Here is a 25,480-nt window from a genome sequence, read left to right as displayed (position 1 = left end):
AGGCCAATAGCCTTTGAAGTATTAGAGAAACACAGTTATTAATTATGCACATATGAGGTTGTCTAGTGTTTGATTAATGGAAGTCATATGATGCCAGCTTTTAAGTAATTAATGATTTTGCAGTTTCTTATTTGGCCAGTTTAATATAGTGTGGGATGAAATATTTTAAAGAACTATATGTATTTGTGCATTCAGTCATGGAATTTGTTGATAGGGATTATATGATACTGGACAAAAAGACAGGTTTAAATTATAGGACCATAGGGTGCTTCTTACCGTCAAGAAATCTTATGGTAGTTAGGAAGAACTGTCCCCCCCCACCCCCCTTTCAGATGCTAGTGTTAAGTTTTTAAAGGTGAATCTATTTTTCCTAATTGTAGACCCATTTGTTTTATCAGTTGTGGACCGTGTAGGGATTTAATGAAATTCTCACTTCTGTAATTCTAATGACTTAAAATAAGAGCATTCCCCTCTGACGGTGGGGGAGATTCATGCTTTCTCAGTAACCGTTATAGATTATTAATTGCTCTTCACATTTTTATTGCTTGTCATTAAGTTAGCCTTTAACCAAGACTTTTAAAAAATTACTTATTTCAATGCATTGCTGGGGCTCACTGATTTTAGTACTCCCTCCAGGAACATCTGTGGGCACCTGTCTTCCTCTCACTTCCTGTGTGACTCTTGTCCGTATCTCCCATTAACCTTCCAGTAAGAGTTCACTCTAGAGATGCTGGGGTGGTCTATTCTGTTGCTGCCTCCTGGTGTGGAGGCGAATTCTGGAATCTCTAGCTTGTGCCATGGAAGCCCAAGTTCTGACAGGTTTGGTTCCACTGTTCTGGAAAGGCTTCCTATACAGTCCTGGCCAGAGGCTGTCTTTGCTTTCCAAGGTCAAACCCAGCTAAGCACAGAGAGGCTCATCTCCATTCAGTTGGCCCCTTGATAATGAATTCTTTGGCTATGGAATCCTAGAAATAAAACATTGGCACCACCCCAAAAGGAGATCAGGCCGAGGGCAAGTCAGTTCTGCCACAGAAGCATAACAGAGCATCCCAGGCTGGGACTAGTTCTCTACTGCTGTTTGAGACTGCTTGTTCTTTCCCAGCATCAAATCTTATTTTCACATTGGTGAGTAAGAAAGGGGTTGAGTGAAAATGGTCATGATTTAGTTATAATTTTTCCAAGCTGATAGCTTTTTTTTTTTTCAGTTTTAACCATGCTAGGCCACAAAATCCTCCCCTGGAAAGCAAAAAAGATTTATATAAGAATTGTCTTTTGTGGGGGAGGCACTCTCAGCAACTTCCAGCCATGGCTGCTGGTGTGAGGTGGAGGCAGCTAGGGGAAAATGGAGACGATTTTGGAGCAGCAGCGACGCTACCATGAAGAAAAGGAGAAGCTCATGGATGTCATGGCCAAGTTGATCAGCTTGGACCTTTGCACAAGGGCTATGCAGGACAGGTATACAGAATCAGTGAGAACCTGAGAGATTTGTATGATGACAAGGATGGATTAAGAAAGGAGGAGCTCAGTGCTATTTCAGAACTAAATGAATTTGCAGAATTTTATAATAGACTCAAACAGATAAAAGAATTCTGCCAGAAGCACCCAAATGAGATTTGTGTGCCAATGTCAGTGGAATTTGAGGAGTTCCTGAAAGCCAGAGAAAATCCTAGTGAAGAAGCATAAAAATTGGTGGATTTCACTGATGAAGAAGGATATGGCCGTTACCTGGATCTTCATGACTGTTATCTTAAGTACATTAACCTAAAGGCATCTGAGAAATTGGATTATTTCACTTATCTGTCCATCTTTGACCAGTTGTTTGATATTCCAAAGGAAAGGAAGAATGAATAATACAAGAGGTACCAGGAGATGCTGCTTCAGTACCTCCAAGACTACACAGATAGGGTGACACCCCTGCAAGACCAGAATGAGCTGTTTGGAAAGATTCAGAATGCATTTGAGAAGAAGTGGGAAAATGTTACCTTTCCAGGCTGGCCAAAAAGAGACAAACAGTGCACTGACCCATGCTGGAGCCCATCTTGACCTCTCTTCTCATTTTCTTCCTGTGAGGAACTGGCCTCCTTGGGTCTAGACAGACTGAAATCTGCACTCTCGGCTTTTCCTCTTCCATTTACCTTTTTAAAAAAACCCTTACCTTCTTAGAATTAATACTAAGTATTGATTCCAAGGCATAAGAGCAGTAAGAGCTAGGTAATAAGTGACTTATCCAGGGTCCCACAACTAGAAGTGCCTGAGGCAGAATTTGAACCCAAGTTCTCCCAAATTTGGGTCTGGTGTTGTCTACTCTTGTTACCTACCTTCCCTCTTCCTCATCTTATAGTCACCTTAAGAGAGCTCATATTTGTAACTCTTTCTTCTATGTGAACCACTCTAAAAACTATGAAAATATAAAAAACAAATATTACTTCTGGTTTGTTCAGTATTGATTTTATCATGTAGTTGATTTTGTGCTGTATTAATTTTATAATTAAGTCAACTTTTCTTCTGATTTGGTTTAATGTTAGAGGATAACTTGTTTTTATCCCCAAAAGGTATATTGTCCATCCTTGCTTGTCCTTGTATGATAAGGAGGTTCATATCTCCCTACCAAATTCTTCTAAGTGCCAGAGTGTCTGTTAACAAGATCTGTAAGGTGTGGACAGGTCCCATAAAACAATTATATTCCTTAGTTGTCAGAGAGAGGTGGCTACTAACCTTGTGAGGGTGTTAGTCTTCTTTCTTTAATATAACTAATCATGTTGTTCCCACTCCATCGATGCTGCTTTTCCCCACCTGCCCAACTCTGCACTCCCCCAAACAGTATTAAGTCTGGTGGAGCCTTACTTCACTGTCTTTGGTCATCAAGAGAGGCCATTGATCCAGTTTGTGAGACTGCTAGCCTCATTAATAAGTTGATCATGCTCAGATTGTTGCCTCTCATTTACCTTAATTTTCAGAGGTAACAACTACCTCTCTTCTATTGTGGCCTCTTTTCAGGCTCTGGCTCCAGATTTTCAGATTTCAATTGGACATTTCCACTTAGATCTTTTACTATAACCTAAAATTCAGACTATCCAAACTGGAATTCATCTTCTTTCTCCCTCAAACCATGCCATCTCTCTGTTTCTCACCCCTTTCAGCACAGATGCCATTTTCTGCATGAAACCTTTACGGATCGATTTCCTAACTACCAGTGCTTACCCTTTTGTGGTATCTTGAATTTAACTAGTCTTTCTCCCTCCACGTGAATGTATTTGTAGCTATTTATTAACTTCCTTTCTGTGTTGGATCCTCTTTGTATCTCCAGCACCTAGCCCAGTGCTGGGCCTGTGGTAGGCACTAAATAAATGCTTGTCAACTTGACTCGGTTTGTATAGTTTTATCTGTACTTGACTCTTCAATTAGAATGTAAATTCATTTGAGCAGAGATTGTTACTTGTAACCAGTCTCTAACACATAGGAACTAGATAAATACTTGATGACTGATTACCTGGTTGAACCATGTTCCTATTTCCCTGGCATTACCAGGTATATCACCATTTTTTTTCAGTTGTTGAATCTTGCAGTCCTTTTGACTTTTTTTTAATATCTAGTCACTAAGTCTTCCATTTTCTTTTCTTTTTTTTTTTTTTTAATCCTTACCTTTCATCTTAGAGTCAATACTGTGTATTGGTTCCAATATAGAAGAGTGGGAAGGGCTAGATAGTGGGGGTTAAGTGATTTGCCCAGGGTCACACAGCTAGGAAGTGTCTGAGGCCAGATTTGAACCTAGAACTTCCTGTCTCTAGGCTGGCTCTCCATCTACTTTGCTACCCAGCTGCCCCCTATCATTTTTTACATATGGACCCCTGCCCCAGTTCCAGGATCACTGTTATTACTCTCAGTCTGGATTTTTGACAACTCTTGGCTGGATGACTCGAGGGCTCCCTCACGGGTCTCCTCCTTCCCAGCCTTCCTTGTTCCTTCCAGACCATCCCACATGCTGTGCCAGATTGTCTTCATGAGCACCCAAAGCACTAAAACTTTGTTTTCATCATTATTTTCAATGAAATGCCATGTCTGTCTTAAGACCGAAGAGCTCCCTTATGCCATCATTAAAATTCTAATTGTGACTAAAAACCTGCTGGGTTGGGCTGCCAAGCTGAGAAGAATGAGAAGATCTTTGCAGTGCCCCAGCTAAGGACTTGCTTAGGACCAACTTCAAGAAAGGCTTTTCTGTGGGCATCCCTGCCGCTGGGCGTTCCTCTAGCAGCTGCATCGTGGCCCAGGGAGGAGAGAAAGAGCAGGACAAGAGATGAGGATGGGGAGAAAAGGCTGGGAACAGATAGACACCTAAGAGGTGCAGCAGCGTAGCGGGCTGGAGCCCACTGGACTTATTCATGTGTAGAGCTTCTGTGGGGTTGGGAGAGGCTGGGAAATAGGCATGGAAACCAGCTTTTGGTTAGGAGGGGAGCGCCAGCATGGACCTCTTAGCTATAACCATTGCCTTTGGTTGCAAAGTGGAAGACAGGAAAGAGGCGGGATTTCAAAGGATCCAGCCTCAGTATTTTTGTTGGCTCCTCACAGCTTCCATTTAAAGTCTGAACTCAGCCAAACACCTTATGTTGCACCTATACACACCTTGCTGCCCATTCTACAACATTTAGCCCACATTTTCTACAGTAAGGGCTTTTAATCTTTTGGTGTCTTGGACCTCTTTGGCTATTTGGGGAAGCCTAAGCCTCCTCTTCAGTGTGATGCTTTTAAACTCATAAAATTAAATATGGAGGATTACAAAGGAAATCTATTCCACATTAATTTTTTTTTTAAATTGAAGACACTCTGGTTAATCCCTAGCCTCTGTCTGTGCTATTTATTTTGGCACTTAGTCCTAGGCCTCTTCTGTTTATATGTGCCCATCTTCTTGGGCCAGCTGGTTTCCTGAGAGGAGGAATATTATCTCAAACTTGCATTTTCCTGGAGCATCCGGTACAACAATTTCCACATTATGGGAATTTGGTTGGGTTGGGTTAAAAAGAGGAATTACAATGATAACAATACTAATGAATAAATATTATTATTATAGCAGTTAGCATTTTAAGCTCAGCACTTAGTGGTTTGCAGATCACTTAAATCTTTCATCAACTTATAAACCACTAGGGCACACTTTGATGTCTTTATTTCTTCACAGTATTTTCTCTATGCAATGGCATCTCTCTAAATCCTGCCCAATCTAGCTAGTTAAGAGCATCTGGTCTTTGAGGTTACACGTGTTTCTGTTCTTGAAGCAGAGTTGGTCCTGTGACTGGACCCTTTCTTTTGGGGCTCATGTCTTCTTCCTCATCTTTTAGACCAGGGGCTCTTAACCTTTTTTTGGGATGTGGACAGCCTCTTTGGCAGTTGGTTGAAGCCTATGGACCCCTTCTTAGAATCATATTTTTAAATGTATAAAATAAAATACAGAGGATTACAAAGGAAACAAATTACATTGAAATACTTATCAAAATATTTTTTTAAAAAGTTCACGGACCCTACTTTAGAAAATAATAATACTAGGCCACCATAGGCTACTGTTGTTTCTTTTTGTTGTTGGCCTCTGTGAAATTGTCACATTTCCATCATATTTTCAGGAAACTATACACAATAATATCTTGAATTTTGAAACCAGCCTTAGCTTGTGTGCATGTTTTTTAGACTTGAAAGATCTTGAGAATTAATTGAAAATTCAGTTCTTTGTTTCATTTCAGAGAAAGTATATAAAATGTCTTACTGTACACTTGGATCATAGTATTTAGTATTCACATTAGCATATATGTTTATGCAACTTAGTGGAATTACCTATGCAGCAATATTTTCATTTAACTTGGTAACTTTAAGATTAATTAAAAATTATTTTCAGCATAGATGTGCTTCATTTGACTGGGAAAGGATAATAGTTATAGAAAATGAAAACTGAATGTCCCTCATGAAATCATTCTTATATCAATGATAGGAGAATTTCTTAAAATTCAAAGATATTTTACTTTTCCAATGTAAGGGTTAAATTAGGGGTTTGACAAAAATAAAAGAGCAGCTTTTAATAATTTAAATTCTAATGAGAATATAGTGAGTTGTAAATTAATATTATCCCTTTAAGCCAGAGAAAAGAAAACAGAGATAGTAAAAGAATATAGTAAGTAAAATGAATATAGTAAAGGAGAGAAATATAGGAAAGAGGTGGAGAAAAAAATTGCCCAATAGCTAACCAGCTACCCTATAACTACTGCTAATAACAACCACCCCTCAAAGTTCCAACCCAATCAAAACCATCCCAATCAGTGTTTAATCCAAACCCAATTAGTATGTCAGTGAAGACCAACCACCTCCCAAAAAGTTCAAAAAGAACAAAAAACCTAACAGCCCAAACCAAAAGCCAAAATGCTCTCTAAAGGCTAAAGCAAAAAACTCTCTAAAAGATAAAGTCCTTTCACTAAGCTCACATCAACCACCAACCCAAGACACTTCCAGCAGTCAGCTCCCCCACAACTGCCAGCACCTACCTGTCAGCAACTGACCAACTGATGCTGCCCCTCTTATACCCTTTTTCTACCTCACTTCCTGCCTCTATGGTTCCTCCTTCCTGTTTCTATGGTTTCTACTTCCTGTCACTATGGGCTAGTTAATCCCTACACATCTCTATGGTAAGAGAACCTCCAGGTCGCCCATTAAATTAGAGAAAAGGAATAAAGAATTCCTTTTTTATACCAACTACAAATAATAATTCTTTCCAGCATACATTTTCCAAAATTCTAATATCTAAACTGTGTCCCTTACTCCCTTCCTTCCCCCGACTCACAGATGGTAAGCAATTAGATCTGGGGCCTACATGTATTATCATGTAAAACACACTTCCATATTGGTCATTGTTGATAGAGTTTTTAATTAAGTAAATTGACAATTTTTTAAAAGGGAGAGATGAAAACAGTATAGAAACGTTTCTTACAAATGTACTTTTCTAAGCCTAATAGTTAAAAGTATCATTTGTAATATGTAATTGTATAAAAGTAGTGTTCTATATCAATGAAACATTTTTTATATTTTCACTAGACTGCTTACAAGAACATTTTTTTTTGTATTTTCTTGTCTTCAAGGTCAGCATTAAGATTGACATATTTATTTCTCCAGGTTGGTATATTTACTTCCTCCTTTAAAAAATCCATCATTTTCCTGGCTGTCAAATGATGTTGGCCTTTTATTAGTTTTTTAAAATGTCTTGGACTTGCCTATTTTATATTCTGACTTTCTCATAATATAGAGTGAAACGGGAGTGGGTACTATCCTAAACCTGGAATCTCCGAGTAAAAAAAGGCTCCAGAAGTCTTTTGGACTCTAATCCACTTGAGATGCAAGGATTTCCCAAGAAATGAACATTCAGCCTCCAAAGGAAGATGGCCAAAGAAGGTTACCTCGCTCCATTTAAAGACAGTTGGTTTCCATTCTGGGGACACCTCTAATAGTTAGGAAGTTTTTCCTTAGGTTAATCTGAATCCTATTCCCACAGCTTTTCCTCTTGTTCCTAGTTCTACCTTTTTGAGCCAAGAAGAATGAGGTTAGCCCCTTTTTTATTTGATAATGCTCTGGCTATCCTGTTTGTAAAATTTCCCCTTCATTCCCTCTCTTGAAAATAAATAGTAGCAGCTAAGTAGCGTGAGGATAAGGTGCCAGGCATGGAGATGAGGGATCCTGGGTTCAAATCTGGATTCAGGCACTCTCTAGCTGTTGTTAGATTGAAATTAATATTTCCAAGTTCTTATTTTCCATAAAGTTTATTAATAATCACTTGAAATAGAAAAAGCAGATAAGCATAGATTTAAAGTCTCTTTCCTACTCTAAGTCTGAACATGTGTAGCTCATCTTGCAGGATTCTCCATCCATCTCATCTGCCTGCTCAGGGAAGTAGAGAGACAGGTGGGGTCTATCCACACCCTTTTATTTCCGTTCATGGATGCAGCGCTGGCATGTAAAAAAATGAGATGAACTGGGTCGGCAATCCAGGATGGGGAGGAAATAAAATTCCCTTTATACACTGTGTGACCCTGGGCAAGTCACTTAACCCCCATTGCCTAGTCCTAACCACCTTTTTGCCTTGGAATCAATACTTAGTATTGATTCTAAGATGGAAGGTAAAGATTAAAAAAAATTTTTAAAAAGCAAAAACAGAAATTTTAAACAACACCAAAACCCCTTTCTTTAGTTCTTTGCTTACTACCACTTATAAGATAGTTTCTTGTCCCCACTCAGCATCCTGGTTGCCATTTTCTGGGCATGGTCCAAATTGTCCTTCTTAAAATGTGGCAACCCAAAATGGATGTTAGCCTATGTCTGAGGTGCTACGTACATGGGGACTAACACTGTCTTCCCTTTGAACATGACTTTTATCAGTGCTTGTAGTCTAATTAGCCTTTTTTGGTCTACACAACGCCCTGCTGAGCGAGTCCCTGGGTTTGGAGTCACGACGATCCACAAGGCTTTCATTTAGCCTTCAGTGTTTCCCAAGGCCCAGGACTTCACTGACCTGATGCAAATGGCCTCCATTCCATAGCATGAAGGCTTGATTGCAGCCCCTCACATTCCCCAGCCATCATCAGCCGCCTTTCCAGGGCCTGCTTCCCCGGCTCCCTGCGCTCTGGCCTGATTCTCCAGCAGCAGACCACGTTTCCTGGCTCAGTGTATTTGTCTCTCCTGAGCAGCACCTTGCAGAATCCTGCTTCGAAACCCAGCTCAAGGTCCTCCTTCCCTGATCTTTCCAGCCAAAAGCATCTTAATACTCCCTTAATACAGTATTCTTTCTAATACTCTCATTTAATGCAGGAATCTTATGAGGGACATTCCACAAATATTGGAAGGAACTGAGGTTCGGAGAGATTGAGGGACCTCCTTATGGTCACAGCTACTGAGGATCAGGGGAAGTATTTGAACCCAGACCTCTCTTAATTAGCTAAGTGCAGTGCTCTTTTTTTTTTTTCTTAAAGCCCTTTCCTTTGGTCTTAGAATCAATACTGTGTATTGGCTCCAAGGCAGAAGAGTGGTAAAGGCAAGGCAATGGAGGTCAAGTGACTTGATCAGGGTCACACAGCTGGGAAGTGTCTGAGGTCAGATTTGATCCCAGGACATCTTGTCTCTAGACCTGACTCTCAAACCACTGAGCCACCCAGCTGTTTCCATGTATAGTGCTTTTACACTATAGGGCATTGTCATCATTCTGGCAACACTAATTGCTAGCATTTATAGGGCACTTTAGGGTTTGCAAAGCACTTTACATATGCTGTCTCATTTCATCCTTAATAATAGCATTGTGAGGTAAATGCTCTTATTATCCTCCTTTTACAGACAGGGAAACTGAGGTTAAGAGTGGTAATTACGTACCTTGCCCCAGGGCCACACAGCTGAGGAAGTAAGTGCTTAAGGCAGGATTCAAACTTAGGCTTCCCCAACTCTTAAGTGCCCACAGAATAAAACCTTTAAAGTTTTCCATCTCTGTTAGAGCAGTTAGTCAGCAGACGTGTATGAAGCATCTACTATGTTCCAGAAGATACAAAAAAAGGTAAAAAAAAATTGTCCCTGACCTCAGGGAGCTTACATTTTTCCTGCCTTAGTCCCTTCCTCCCTTTCTATTTTGTTTTGTTGCCCTTGATGTTATCGTGTCAAATTTCATTTTATTTGTCTCAGTCCATGATTCCAGCTTCTAGAGAAGATTTTAGATCCCAACTTGGCTATCCAGTATATTAAATAAGGGTTCTGAATAGAAAGAAAACTCAATTTGGAGTCAAAGGACCTGAGTTCAAATCCCTCCTCTGCTACTTGCTAGCTATATATACCTTTAGAAGATTGCTTCATCTTTGGGCTTTAATTGTCTCTTCTATAAAATGAAGGAGTCGGACTTCTGATCTGGGAAAACCCCACATCCCAGATCTGTGAAATGGCTTTGTTCTTCTACGATGTGATCAGCACACCATATGTGTGCCTTCACCTTGTTCACTGATAATGACAAGAACAGGACTGAGGACTTCAAGTCTCTGTTCTTGCAAAGAGGTCCACCCTGTTGGAAAATAAGTTTCACTTTTCAACAGTTCTTGATCATCCATTCTAGGTTTTGCAGCTATTTAATGATGATCTTTGACTTAGAAACTTGGATTCTCACTTCCAATCCACTCTACCTTGTCTGCAATGTTTAGGGATGGGGCATCATGATCATTTAATTTTCTAGTCAACTCAGAGTTAGCCATGAAACCTTTTGTATGCCAACCTTTAGGTTGATTAATTCCTGTCTAATAATTTTACAATGAATAGAAAAAAGGAGTCTTTTCTAGACTCAGGGCCTACCACAGTGCCTTCAACACAGTAGGAGCTTAATAACTATTTGCTAACTTGCATGAGACTAAGTGTTTGCAGATTTTGGAATGCCTCCCTGTTGTCCCAGGACCATGGATGTAAGGCTTGAAGGGACCCTGGAGGGCGTCTGGTCCAACTCTCTCATTTTAAATGAGGAGCCCAGAGCCTGGAGAGGTAGAATGTCTTAGGGTTGCCCAGGGTGGGGGACAGAACAAGTATTCGAATCTTGGTGCTCTGGTTCCACATCCAGATGTTTAATTGGGGGGCATCTTGTCAAGTTTTTCATGAGTTTTTCTCTGTTTGCTCATATTCTGCAACAGATGTTGGGCCATGGACTGCAATTATGATCATGGTGGTCTGTTTGCTTACGTTCATGGTGAGCTCTGCAGGGCAGGATGACCGAATGGCTCATAAAATGGCATTTCTTGTTGCTTTTAGGCACACAACAAAACCGACTTCTTTATTTCCTTCCAAGGAGATCTTGTGAATGAACTTTCCATCCAGGAGCAGTTTCTTTGTGGTCTTTGGTTTTGCTTGTGGTGGGAATGTCAGTAAGCAGGATTGTGAATTCCATTCCCGCACAAGTTTTTCAGTTGCTTAGCCATTGGTAAAAGATTGGATGTTGAGTGTCAGTCATTACCTGAGTGCAGCCTGGAGAGAATGCTGGGCCTGGAGTCAAGAAGATCCATGTTTGAGGCAGCTAAGTAGTATGTTGGAGTCTGGAGGACCTGATTCAAATGTAGCCTTAAACTCTTCCTAGATGTGTGCCCCTGAGCAAGTCACTTAACCCCAGTTGCTTAAATCTGGCTTCACTTCTGTCTTAGAAGTCATACTGAGACAGAAGGTAAAGGTTAAAAGTAAAGATCTGAGTTCACATGCCTTATTCCTTGAGCTATCTGGAACATAACATCTCTCAAACTATTTCCTCATTTGTAAAACGATGATAATAGTTCCTGCCTAGAGTGGCTGTGAGTATCAAGGGATAAGATGATATTTGTAAAGTTCTTTGCAGACCTTAATTCTACAGGCTTTTTTCCCTCATGTATCTCCTCTGGCTTTGCAGACATGAGCCTAATTATTAGAGAATTTAGCTTTCAAAGAATCAAGAATTAATAAGATTATGTAAATATCACCTGTTGCAGTTGGAAACACTCATGTTTTTCTGAGAATCTGTTTTTCTGATTCAAGATGATTCTGCTGTGAATGTACAGCATAATTGAAATTCTTTTACTTTTCCCTTTTTTAAAAATTAAATCCCTCTGTTGAGTACATTTTCTTTTTTTGGAGGTTGTAATAAAACTGGAATGTAAAGGAAATGTGAGAGGGAGAGAGCAGATTTTGTTCATTGAGAATTCTGATTAATTAGGTTCTAGTTAATTGAAATCTCAGTTTGATATCTGATTTTTAATTAAATTTAATAAAATTTGAAGAGAGAGAAGACACTAGAATTAAGAGAGGCAAAATTCTCTAATGATTAGCTCTTGTCAGCAAAGACTGAACAAGTACATGAGGATAATTAGCCTATAGGAAAAGTCCGTGATAATGGAGTATTTCACTAGCGTTTGAAGGATCCCACTTCTAAACTAAGAGTGTTTAGTGCACAGAATATTATAACGAGCTAGTGATATAGGAGAACACTGGTCTTGGAGTCTTCAAGACCCCGTATTAAGTTCTGTCTCTGACCCATCCAAATCACGTGGTCATGGGCAAGTCACTCAGCCAGCTGCTTAGTGTTCTAGGCAGCACTCTAAGACTCAGTTAAGAAAGAGTTGCCAGTATGCACAGGTAGAAGGAATTGCCACACGAGAACTCCCATGCACAGCTGAGATCATGCCCATTCCCCCAACAAGGCCCCCATTTTTATGTAGGAATGATGCAGTGTGTCCCACCAGCATGGGTTAAAAGTTAATTGAAGCCCTGTCTGTCACAGGGTGATAATTTTTTAAATTATAAAACACCCTGTTGCATTCTCCTTATTAGAAGAAATTTTCAATGGTTTCTGTGGAATTCTCAACGTGTAACTTGTTCTTGTGAGCTGGCCTCTTTGAATGTAGTTATGAGCCATCTGCTGCCCCAATCTCTCACTGTACTTGGCTTCTGCTGATGTCAGTTGAGAACTGCATATGTGGAGAGAAGGGCAGCAGATGGTGGTGGGATAGGAAGATCTTCACAAGTGGCCAGGGCACACTGTCCTTTATGGAGTCAGTCAAAATGCAGGCCCTTTGTAGTTAGTGGATAAGTTCAGGATACCACAGGGGGCCCCACAATCTCAAGAGACTTATGGAGCTGCCTACTGATGGGCTTTCTCTTTGTTGTTCCTAAGTCTTGGCACTCTTTTTACACTGAATACAGAAGTCACCGAGCCCACGTGTTATTTTATTTTATTTTAATTCATTTACTTTTAATGTTCTTTAAAAAAAATTTAGTTCTAAATTCTATCCTTCCCTCCTCTTTTCCTCCTCCCAGTGAGAAAGCAAGCAGTATGATATCAATTATACATGTATAGTCATGCAAAACATTTCCATATTAGCCATGTTTCTCCCAAAAAAACCCCAAATAATAAAAACCAAGAAACATAAAGTGAAAAAAATACTTCAATTCACACTAAGAGTTCATCTGTTTCTCTGGGGGAAGGTAGCATTTTTCATCATGAGCTCTTTGGAATTATCTTGGATCATTGTATTGATTAGAATAGTTAAGTCTCTCCCAGTTGATCATCCTTATAAAATCTTTATTACTAAGTACTGTGTTCTCCTGGTTTCTGCTCATTTCGTTTTGCATCAGTTCATATAAATCTTCTCATTTTTTTCTGAATCCATCCTACTCATCATTTCTTATAGCACAATATTACTCCATCACAATACCACAAGCTTGTTCAGCCATTCTCTTCAATTTCCATTTTTTTCCACCATGAAAAAAAAACCCTACTATAAAAATTTTTGTGTAAATATATCCTTTTCCTTTTTTCTTTGATCTTTGGTATATAAACCTAGAAGTGGTATTACTGGATCAAAGAGTATGCACACCTTCATAGCACTTTGGGCATAGTACCAAATTGTTCTCCAGAATAGCTAGACCAGTTCACAAGTCCACCAGTAGTTGTGTCCCAATTTTTTCACACCCCCTCCAGTAATTGTGATTTTCCTTCTGTTAACCAATCTAATAGGTGTGAGGTAGCATCTCAGAGCGGTTTTAATTTTCATTTCTCTGTTATTAGTGATTTAGAACATTTTTCATTTGACTATTGAAAGCTTTGCTGTCTTTGTCTAAATACTGCCTGTTTTGACCATTTATCAAATAGTGAATGACTTTTTTATATTTTTATAAATTTGGCTCAGTTATCTACATACTTGAGAAATGAAGCCTTTATTAGAGAAACTTGCTATAAATTCTCTTTCTCAGTTTCCTGTTTTCCTTCTAATTTTGGCTACTTTAGCTTGTGCAAGAACTTTTTAATTTCATGTAATCAGAATTATCCATTTTACTTCCTGTGATCCTTTCTGTCCCTTATTTGGTCATAAACTTTCCCTTTATCCATAGATCTGACAGGTAAAATTTTCTAGGCTCCTATCAATTAATTATGATATCCCCTTTTAGTCAAATGTTTTTGAAAAGATCCATCCCCTTTAGGTGGCCATGAGATTTCTTTACTGATGTTATAAACAGCTATTTTTAAAGTGATTTTGGAAAGCATGTATCTAAGAGTTCATTAATATTTTATTCCTTCCCCACTCCATCTTGCTGTCTTCCTTAAATTTCTTTCTATGGATTCTAAGTTAATTACACTGGGGAAAAAATGCCAGAAGAAAATTGTAGATACCAGTATTGTTCTGCATATTCTTTAGTTTAAATTATTTTTTGCTCCCTATTATCAATTTAAGTGGAAAATGAAATTGACAGATGGGCTTAGAATGCAGATTGTATTGTTCCTGTTTTGTGACCTTCCAATAATAACAGAGTTCTGAATTTGGAATCCAAGGACCCAAGTTAAGATTCCAACTGTGACATTAACTTTTGCTTTGCACAAGTTACTAGCTTCATGTAAGGGTTGTTTTCCAGTCATAAATCTGTGAACCTCTATTGTCTATTGTCTTAGACCACAACCTAACCAAAGGACTGAATGAAGTCCAAATGACTAAAATTAAAATCCTTATGTGACAGAGACAGAAATGAAAATATGGGAACAGCAGGAAAATGTCTTTGCCTTTACCAGGATGGAGCGGAATTGGCAACATGTGGAAGCAAAAACTCTTTTTGCTTGATGAAGAAACATTTGTGGCATGCAGGCCAGATGGAGTGTGAAATGTCCCCAGGGGAAAAAGTTACCTAAGGACCTTGGTTTTAAAATTGTATTTTTAGGAGGAATGCAAGCAAACTCCTGGATTTCAGACAGTTTGGCTTTCTGGGAGAAGAATGGTCTTTAATTGGTCTGGGTATTTTCCCCCCTTTAATCAAAGAGTCAACACAGAAGTCATCCAACAGACCCATTTTCCTACTTTTTTTAAATTTCCCCTGAAGTCTGAGCACATTCTGTTTGTATGCAAAGTGTCCTCCTCCTTTGAGATCTGGATTTTAGTGGTTAGGAAACCCTGGAAACCTTATTTTTCTAAGTGAATGATGGCACATAGATGACCCGTAAAGTAGCATTGCCCCCTTGTATATTTAAAATGAATAATTTTAAACCATTCTTTCCCTATTCCTCATATTTTCCTGAAGGACTATGCCTAACTTTCTTCTTTGAACCTATTGTTTCCTTCCTAGTACAATTAAGTATGATACATGTCTTCTTTGCCTTTGACCTCAGTAGAATGTTAGCCTCTCAAGGGCAGAGACTTGTCATTTTTTCAATGTTCATATCTCTAGTGTCTTTGCGTAGTAAGGGCTTAATTGAATTTATCATATAATTTTCAGTGGAAACAAAATCATAAAATTTAAGAGCTGAAAAGAACACACTGAAGCTAGTTAGTGCATTCCTCCCTATTTTGTACATGAGGAAGTTAAGAACCCTGTAGCTTGGGTTCAATTACATAGCTAATTAGTGGAGAAGCCAATGTGTCCCAGCCAGTTCTATGTTCTACACCAATCCTTGATCCACAAAGTCTTCAGCCTATGCATAGAAATCGAATAGAGGCAATGCGGTACATTGGAAGGAACATTTGCACTGGATTGGACTTAATGACCTTTGTTTCTCATTCCTTTTACCCCAAGCCCTTCCCTCTTCCTAACTTTCCTGTTACTGTCAAGGACACCAGCATTTCTCCAATCTCCCAGTTCCACCCCAGCTTTGGTGCCATCTTGGGCTTTTCACTCTCTCACCAGCCATATCCAATTTTCAGTGTCTCTCCTATATACCCCTTTCTCTTCTCTGACTCTTCTTCTACCTTAGTGCAGGCTCTCACCAACTTGTGTCTGAACCATTGCTGGAATTCTCTCCCTCTTCCTCTCTGCTTCCTAGTTTTTCTAGCTTTTTGCATGGCCCAGGTAAACCGCTTGCTCTACAAGAAGCTTTCCCTGATTTTCCTTAATGCTAGCAGTGCCACTGGTGATTTTCTCTAGTTTTCCCCATCTGTATGTTGTACAAACAAGATACATCATTGTTTGTTTGTTAGCTGCTTCTCCTATTAGACTGGGATCTCCTTGAGAACAGGAATTAAAAACAAAAGAACCTTTGTCTCTTCAGTGCTTAACACAGCCCACTGTAGACATTTAATAAATCCTTATTGAGTGACTAATTTTAGATCTGTCATCCTATGATCTAGTTCACAAGCTGGAAAATTATATAGAGACCATTGAGTACCACTCTTCATCTCTTTATAGAGAATTTCTCATCTAATAATCTGATGTACCAGAAGGGCTCAGGACCCTCTAGAATAGCAAATAAACTTGGAGCTGAAAGGTTTTTAAAAAAGTTAAGTATCTTACTAACTAATGGATTGTGCTAGACTAGAGGTCAGATCTTTGAAGGTGGCAGGGAGCTGAGGTTGCAGATTATTCCAGCATCACTAGAATTAATTATTGGGTGGGAGTGTGAGTAGGGACCATTATCAGGAGAAGAACTCACTCACCAGATGTGGTCTTCATCTGACATCTGTAAAACAAGTGGATGGAATGAGAGACTCTTTGAGACTAAACTCTTTTTGATAGAGAGTTTGTCGAAGTGTTTATTTATTCAGCACATGTTTATTGAACACCTACCATGGGGACTGTTTGTTCCTTTAACCACCAAATTTGCCTGATGTCCTGGTGAATTTGCTTTGTGATTTCAGCCCATGGACTGAGGTCTGAGTTGTAAGCAGAGGTTAATCTTGATGTCCTATTCAGTAAACAATTATTAAGCACCTCCCCTGTGTGAGAAGAGGACCACAGAAGGGGGAGAATAAATATTGTTTGCCTTTGGGAGCTTATTTTTGTTTGCAGTCATTTGCATGGGAAGTGACTGCATTTTGTTCTTATTTTTATGCTGCCTGTAGGACTTTGCACACAAAGATGCAGAGTGTAAGTGGCTCTACACGCAGTAGAAGCAGATTTTATGAAATCATCACTTGTCTTAGCCAAAGGGATGATTTATGCACATGTATAGGTCACCTTCTGCTATTGCCCTTGTGAAAAGCAGCAAAGGCAGGGTCTTTTGCTGACTCTTGTTAATTAACATCCAGGATGTCCTAAAATTTGTCTTAGGGTATAACTGCACTGAGACTTTTGGGACATCTTTTTTGGGGGAAGGATAAATATGGAAATTGTCTTTATTGGCTGCATAAAACATCTTTAGTCTGTATGTACGTTTCATATACTATAGTGCAAGGAAGGTGGGGGTCAAAGAGAAACCAGCAACTCAGCCACTTCCTTCCCCTGGAGGTCCCATTCCTTCTATGCCAACCAGGGCAAGGAGTCTCTCCACTGGTATAGAGAAGGTGTGATAATGAGATTAAATCTACCTTGCCCATTCTCAAATCTAATCACCAAAAATGTAAACAACTCCACTTAATTCACAATTTGGGAGGTCTGTGCCCCATGTGTGCTAGAGTGAGTGACAAATCAAAATTTGCTGACTGCCTCCTGGGCAGGCCTAAGAAAAGAGTCTGTTGTGATTGGACACGTAAACTAAGAGGAAGGCACAGGAAGTGTCACAAAGAATCCCCTTTAAAAGAGTGTTCAGTGAGTTCAGCTTCTCTCTTCTTCATAACTTGAACCTGGAGGAGAGCTGGACCTGGGACCCTGAGACCTTGGTGAGACTGTTCTTAAATCTTTCCCTTAGAACCACCCATGGTGAGTGTAAAGACTGAATTTTTCTGAACTTCTCTAAAGGAACTTCCTTTTAAAAAGTGACTCTGTGACTGAAGCTTTTGCTTCATTCACCTCCAGGGCCCTCTGGCCTTGGGCTCAAAGCTGAGCCTCCCTTGACTGAGGACTAATTAGATCTGCCTGGGTTAAACTAGGGGGCCGGAGCAAATTACCTAGTGTGTTAGATTACTTATCCTATCTTATCCTCTTTCTGATTTTCTGATTTTTTTCTTTCTTTCCTCATTTGTAAATAAACATCCATAAAAGTCATTTTGACTTGAGGTTATTCTTTAATTGGGGATTGACAATTATTCAATTCCCTGGCGACCAAACCTTTTAATATTCACCCAACCAAAACCCCTTTTTGCCCCTTACAAAGGGAAGGGGGAATATGGGAGCAGGGGAAGAGGGTGTAAAAGCAAACCAGGCCACTGGAACCGGCAGCAAGCAGACACCCCAGTCCTCCACGTGTGTGTGTTGAGTGTGAGTGATACACAAATATGCCATTAGTTATCTTATGCACACACACATATATAACTTTGTGCACACACATGTTATATCCATCCAGACATACAACATGCTCATGTTCTTGGGTATCCAGTTTTCCCTTGTGGTGTTGCCATAGTCCACTAACTAATAACTATTCATACTTGTAGTGCTTTAAGGTTTGCAGAGCACTTTCCTAACAAGAATTCTTTGAGATAGATTGTTTAAGAATTATTGGCACATTAGACAGAGCAGGAAACTTAGCCTGAAGAATTGTGGTTTGTTGATGGCCACAAAGCAGAAAGTGCTTGCAGTAGGATTCAAATCCAGCTTTCTCAACCCTGGTTTCCACAATTTGTTTCCTTTTTGTGTTAATCTACCACCTGTCCTTTGTTTATTCCTGTCTATCCAAATATTCATTTTCTTTTTCTTAAAAAAAATCACCAAAAATAAAGGGAATTACATGACTTGGGTTTCCTTTGGCATAATGGAAAGAACACAGACATTGCTGTTGGGAAGCCTGAGTCCTAATCCCTACTTTGCCTATTACTAGCCATATTGGGGTCTCAATTGAATTGCCCAGATAACTAAAGTGTACAAATAAAAAATGCAAAAATGTAGGACTGTTTCAGGTGGAAACATTTCTAAAATGTATCTCATATTTACTTTCTTTTGAATTTAACCTTTCCTGTGTTGTATAACTCAGGACCATTGTGTCTAAAATAAGAGCAATTAGGATCAATGAGGGGGTTCTTCCATTGACTGCAATGCATGAATTTTCACATGTGGACATTTTGTTTTCTGTTCTTGATGGAATTTAGTTTGTACTTCATATTAATTTTTTGCTTGCGGTTTCTTAGCTGTATTCTAAGTAGCCTTATTTTTAAGATCTCACCACTAAAGTAAGTTTTGAGGATAACTTTATATTGTAGCTTAGGTGGGGCCTAGAGGGCTGTGTGGTTCTAATTCTAGTTAGGTAGTTGATAACCACACTGTAACCTTCATCCTGCTACTTGACTATCTATATTATTTATTCTTGTCACAGATTCTAAGGTGATCATTAATGAGTCAAAGATGATTGTTAATTACTCATTTAATGACTATGAGTCCCAATCACAGAAGAAACCTCTTTTCTCATAAACTTATCTCATCTGTCTTTGTCACACCCTCCCCACATCCTCAGTTTCTTCATAGGCTTAAACAAACATCCATATTATTGGCTATCTCATTTATTATCAGTGTAACAAATGATATAAACACCTAAACACTTCAATTGTCACAGTAAGAAAGATCACAACTAGAATCATTTCAATGATCAGCTGCAATTGCTGATTTCAGTTCTAGAAACACAGTCGCTGCCATTCAGCTCTCTCTGGATGGCCATTAAAGTCTCTCAAGTCTTTTCTTGAGGATAACTTCTCCATTTCATAAAAGTTAAAAATCTGTTATCTTAGTCTTTTTGGTCTTTATTAAAGATTTACTCTGTGAACATCTCAAAGATATCAACTCTTGTTTAGGTCAGTTAAGCTACTCCTCTCCCCAAGATTTTTTTCCATTTAAGCTGTAGTAACCCTATGTGTACATAAAGCACTATTAAAGCTAGCTGGTGTTGCAGCCTTTTTCTGTTTTAGTTGACACTTAACCCTGGACTCCAAAAGACTGCCATTTGTGGCGTTGGCCCTTAATTCTGCTCTTTGGTTTAAGTATAGGAGATGGATTGAATAAAAATTTATGCATACCATACTCTAGCTCTTATTCTCAACAATATCTTTGAGGTAGTCCTTACATTCTATAGAAATGGGCAACCGTAGCATTTTTTTTGTTTTGCAAAGTTTGACAAAGTGTTATCTTACTTCATCCTCACAACAACTTTATGAAGTAAGGGATCTTATTATTCCCACTCTGTGAATGAAGAAACTGAGGTCAAGAGGTTTAGGTGACTTGACCAGAATTATACAACTAGTATCAGGAATGATTTGAACTTGGATTTTTCTTCACACCCAACAGCCAATAATTATCAGTGGGGTGATTAATTCTCTGGAAAACAAAGAATGGAGAATAGAATCTGGAGTTTATTTTTTTTTCAAGAACAAAAGGAGCTCTGCCTTCAGTGGAAAGCAACATTCTTAGAAAGAACATATTTTTTGGAGTATGAGGGGAAGGGTGATCATAGAAGTTGAAATATCTGATAGCACTTTCTGGGAAGACAAGGTTATTACATTACTTCATTTCCTCTTACATGAAACTTCATTTACTTATTTTGTAAAATATAAATCATGATCCCCAATGGCTAATGAGGAAAAGTACTTTGTAAATGTAAATGCTATTAGAAATGAGACCTTTTTGATGCCAGGCACTGTGCTGGGTGCTAAGGATACAAACACAAAGTTAACAGAGTCTTGCCCCTTACACGGAGAATACAGCTTGTTTACCCACACTCCCTTTAGAAGTGGACTCTCACTGGGTGAATTAAGTGACCATTGGCTCAATTTGGGTCAGACTGAGATTCCAGTTTGTATCTGTGGAGGGAATATCTACACTGATGATCTCATAACCCTCTGACGCCTTTGAGTTCTCTTTGCCTGTGGCTGAGTTCAGGGGACCTCTGAGTGGCACTGTGCCTCCTCCCCATTTCACTTATCCATGGATGAATTTCTTCATACTACTTCCCTATTTTTCCATTTGACCAAATGAAGATATTGTCACTATGCTAACAAGGGAGCTTGAGTTTTAGAAGAATACATCTCTACCATCATCTAATTCAACATGTGTAATAATGTAATTCAGCCACATATGAAGTAGGAAAAAGGCTTTCTGTTATTAGACCTTTTGGCTCTCAGTGCCATGGTTTTAGCAGTCATTTTGTTATGTTTGTTGTTATAATTGTTGACTGATGAAGAATGGGAACCGAGAGCTCAGATGGATCTGCCATCTCCTTGGATTGGAATTCCCTCCAGAGATGCAGGGTGTGTACCCTCTCCACACCTGCCCGTCCTATGTAACTCTTATTTTTGTTCCCCTGAAAGAACAATATGCTGGGGGCCTTCCTTGCTTTCACCCACCATGGCAAGGATATCAGGTTAGCACTAACACTATCCAATGTAGAACACAAGTCTTTTTTTCTTTTTTTCACAGTTTTTAAACTATTTCCAAGTTGAATTTAGACTAGGCTATTCTTTGAAATTCACACACTTAGAGCACATTTCTAATGGTAGTGTGGGTCATTGGGGTATAGAGTTAAGTTGGAAGGGAGCTTGGAGATAATCTCTTTTGGTAGACACCTTTCCCAGGGTCACAGGGGAAGGAGAGCTGGACTCTGACCCCACATACTCTTCAGCTTCTAGCTTTGTCTGGACATTAAGAGCTGTGTGACCTCAGGCAAAAAGCTTAAACTCTCCAAGCTTCACTTTTCTCATTTATAAAATAAGGATTTTGAGGTTCAAATTCCCTCCCTCCCAATATTCAAGGAAATGCTTTGTAAACTCTAAAGACTTCTAGTCTATGCCATAAGAAATGATGAGCAAGCTAATTTTGAAAAATCTTGGAAAGAACTAAATGAGATAATGAACGATGAAATGAGTACAACCAAGAGAACATTTATATACAGCTGCAGAATTGATACTTGAAGAATAACTTGGGAATGTCACCTCCAGAGAATGCACTGAAAAATGGAAACATGGAAGATGTAGTCTACATATACGTATCTGTCTCTGGGATGATGTGGGGAGGAGAGAGAGTAGCTGAGACATTTGTAAATAAATTCTAAAAAAAGAAAAGAGTTTTCTAAATTTGAGATATTTATTATCATTCTACTTGTGTATTATTCCCCCCTCCCATATAAATGAAAAGATAATTATTACGCTTCAGAGATTGAAGATTTTAAAAATGTCCTTAATTCTTGCTTCATTTTATAGTGCTATCACAGACAAGTGAGGTAGTTTTCCCAATCTTCTGACTTCTGGTCTAGTGTGATTTACACTTTCCCTTTTTCCTCTCTCTAGTTTTCTTTGATGATGTGTAATATTAGGATAATTAATGTCTTTAGGGTCATTACTATCATTTGAAATATTTTCTGATCTTGCTGAAAAATAGCACGTTAAAGCCTAAAGATCTAATGTTTTAAGTGTCTTACCTTCTTCTTGGTTCTTACTAGCTTGACATTAGGCGACAGCTACATAACATGCTGTGTCCTCATAGAACTAAAACACAACAGTTGTTGTCATTTTAGTTTCTTAACAATGGACTGGCTGCATTTATTTTTAACCATAATTTCTACAGGAATTAACATCTGCTGTGAATTGTGGTGAGCTTTGTCAGAAAGAAAAGGAAGGGAACTAGGCTTAATTTGACCCCAAATTTCCTCTGATGTCTTCTAGACCCTGTTGATGGGTACAAGTTATTGTGTTAATGTTTATGTAGTTTCTCCCTTACAGTTTGTTGCACCTTCAACATTGTCATGTTACCTACTAAGTAAACATTTGACTTGAGTGTATCTTTTAGTGTGTTGGTCCTCCTAAATCAATCTAATTTCTCTCAAAAAAGAGGGAATGACTAGTGGACAGTCAGAAGTGCCAATGACACATAGGCATCAAGGCAAAGGAAGATGGAAAATTAAGAAGCTAACCAGAAAATATTCAAATATCTTATTCAGTCCGGGAGACTAAAATGGTTGATAACTAGGGCTGTGCTAGAACCAACCCAAACTGGTACTTGAATCTGGTTATTAAATTTTTTAGTGTGTATATTTACACCTGAGAAATCGGCAAATGTTATAAATCAGGGCTTAATTTATTGGTTGTTTTGATTGTTGAGTTTTAAGGAAGTGATGGAGAAAATGTTAATAGTTCAGATTATACCTAAAAGTCTGCTATTGTACATTTCTGACTTCTCTCTTCCCCAGCTGGTTGTTAAACATTTACCAGCATACCCTTGATAGAAACTGTATAGCTCAAAAACTTGGTCCTAAACTAATAAGAGCAATGAATATACAAGTCTAGATTGACATTGTTATAAAGCTATAAGCTTCATTTTTCAGCTTAGGGACAGAGTGGGGGGAATATTTGTGCTTTTTATTGATTTTATTTTTAAAATTGTTTCCATGGTTACATGATTCTTAATGTCTCTGTCACCTCTTTCCTCCTGGAGCTGACAAGCAGTTTCACTGATATATATATAATAACTCAAATCCCATTTCAATATTATTCATCTTTGTAATAGAGTAATCTTTTAAAACCAAAATTTCAAATCCTATACCCATATAAACAAGTGATAAATCATACGTTTTTCTTCTTCGTTTCTGCTCCCACAGTTCTTTCTCTGGATGTGGATAGTGTTCTTATGAATTCCTCTGGATTGCCCTGAGTCTTACATTTGGTTGTTCCACAACATTTCAGTTTCTGAGCACAATGTTCTCCTGGTTCTGCTCATTTCACTATGCATCAGTTCATGGAGGTTTTTCCAGTTTATATAGAAATCAAACAGTTCATCATTCCTTATAGCATAATATTTGTGCTTTTTAAACCAAAAATTTATCTTAGTCTCTGCTTTGTGATCTTGCTGTTAAGATATAATACCTCAATTTTGGGTTGACAGTAGCTTGTTGGGAAAATATAGCTGTTATCTCTTAATTCCTGCTATTGAGAAATTTTGTGTTTTTTCCCCTTTGTTCCTTTGTTCAGTTCTGACATACTAGTTGTATTTTGAGTTTCAGATTAGCAACTTTCTGGAGATGTTTTCAATCTTTATTGGCCAAATTAGACTTAAAAGGGAGAAAAAAATTTCATGACCAAAAGCAAATAATGTTGAATGATGAAATATTGTTTTGCATCACTTTCTGGAATCATGTTTGTGTTCACAAGTTAACCAGGCAAGAGTTTTGCTAAGCTGCTCTCATGATTAAGTCGATAAGCATTTAATAAGTTCTTGCCATGACCTGTGCCAAGCACTGGGGATACAAGAAAGGCAAAATAGGTCCAAAGGCAGCAGGGGCGAAAGTGGGAAGACCAGGCCCCTTGATGTCGTTGGTCTAGGAAATGCTGGAAAAGGAGGCACATACACCATGTTGGCAATTTTTTCTCTTAGAGGTTTACCTGGTGCACCAAGAGGTACCAGAACTCACATCTTCCTGGCTCTTAAGGCCATCAGCCACTGTGCCACGCAGCCTCTGGAAAAGTCAGAAATGTTCTTTGGTTCACTGCTGCTTATTTTTTAGTATGAAATGATTTTATTGTTTTCTTTCTCTCTTTCAGCCATGAAGACTTTGAATTTATTTCGGGAACCCGAATGCGGAAACTTGCCCGAGAAGGCCAGAAACCTCCTGAAGGCTTCATGGCGCCCAAAGCCTGGACTGTGCTGACTGAGTACTACAAATCCTTAGAGAGTGCTTAAACATTATTAACAGCCCATCGACCTTTGATGCTTGATTTATTAACAAAAAGGGGACCACGTAGTTACCGTTTGCACTGCTTTGTCATGGTGTCTGGAAGGATGCTATTCTTTACAAACAGACCTTTTCTCCTCAACTTAGCATCCTTTTTTTGCCTGCTCGTGGGTTCTATTATGTACCGCTGGTTTTAATGTATCTTTTCTTTTTATTACAGTTAATAATCTCACATTAGGTTTTAAAATCTTGCCTTTTTATATCATATTTATGTTCCTTTCCCATGATTTTTGCAGCTATTGTGTTGATTTTAGAAGAGAAACACATTTCCTCCCTTTAAAAACCAAAACACCTCCTGCCCCTTATTCCCTATTGAAATAATAGAGATGGCTTGATCTTGCTTTTGTACTGTAACTGAGCTGCAAGATGTTTGTAGCAATTATAGCTTTTACTACTCTGAAATATAATCAGACTTTTAAATTTCCAATCATTTATTGAACCCTGAACCATTGTGCTCTAAAGCTTTCTTATTATGTATGTAAACCCAGAATTGACTGACTTGATGCAACAGAATTAAACTTTTGGCTTCTTATTTATGATACTGTCTTCATTGCTTCCTTGCTGGCCTGCCTTTTCCTCATTTCTCAGTGCAAAACTTCAACTTTTACTGCATGGGAATGGGTTTACTTTGCTTCATTGGCTGAGGGTACTTTCTGGATTTTTTATCTTCTTGGGGGATGGCCAGAGTGAGGGAGGTTTCTCAGCTATTTTGCCTATTTTCTTGTGGACCTTTTCAAACATAGACTAATTCCAACGCTGCAGAAACTCAAGCCAGCAAAATACCAAGAGGTCTCTCCCCTTTTTGCTTAGAGGAGGGATGAATTTGGTAGCATCTTAGGCTTTATTTCTGGACTAAATATCTAAAGAGGTCCATCAGTTACCATTTATTAAATGCCTACTATATGCCAGGCACAGTGCTAAATG

The 25,480-nt window shown here is 38.7% G+C and overlaps 1 protein-coding gene and 1 pseudogene across 1 annotated transcript in view; both read left to right on the top strand.

Moving 5' to 3' along the window:
• The window catches only part of PAPSS1 (3'-phosphoadenosine 5'-phosphosulfate synthase 1), a 126,336-nt gene extending 101,244 nt beyond the window's left edge, over positions 1 to 25,092 (top strand). Inside the window, exon 12 of the mRNA XM_044682203.1 lies at positions 24,366 to 25,092. Coding sequence (XP_044538138.1) covers positions 24,366 to 24,504 — 139 coding nt within the window. The 3' untranslated portion in view covers positions 24,505 to 25,092. The remainder of the gene's footprint in view (positions 1 to 24,365) is intronic.
• Positions 1,343 to 10,749, top strand: LOC123251707 (annotated as a pseudogene).
• Positions 25,093 to 25,480: the final 388 nt, after the last annotated feature.

The sequence above is a fragment of the Gracilinanus agilis genome, chromosome 6, assembly GCF_016433145.1.
Source record: "Gracilinanus agilis isolate LMUSP501 chromosome 6, AgileGrace, whole genome shotgun sequence".
In the NCBI taxonomy this organism is placed as follows: Eukaryota; Metazoa; Chordata; class Mammalia; order Didelphimorphia; family Didelphidae; genus Gracilinanus; species Gracilinanus agilis.
The sequence above is the reverse complement of the archived record's forward strand: the minus strand, read 5'-3'. Positions and strand labels throughout refer to the sequence as shown.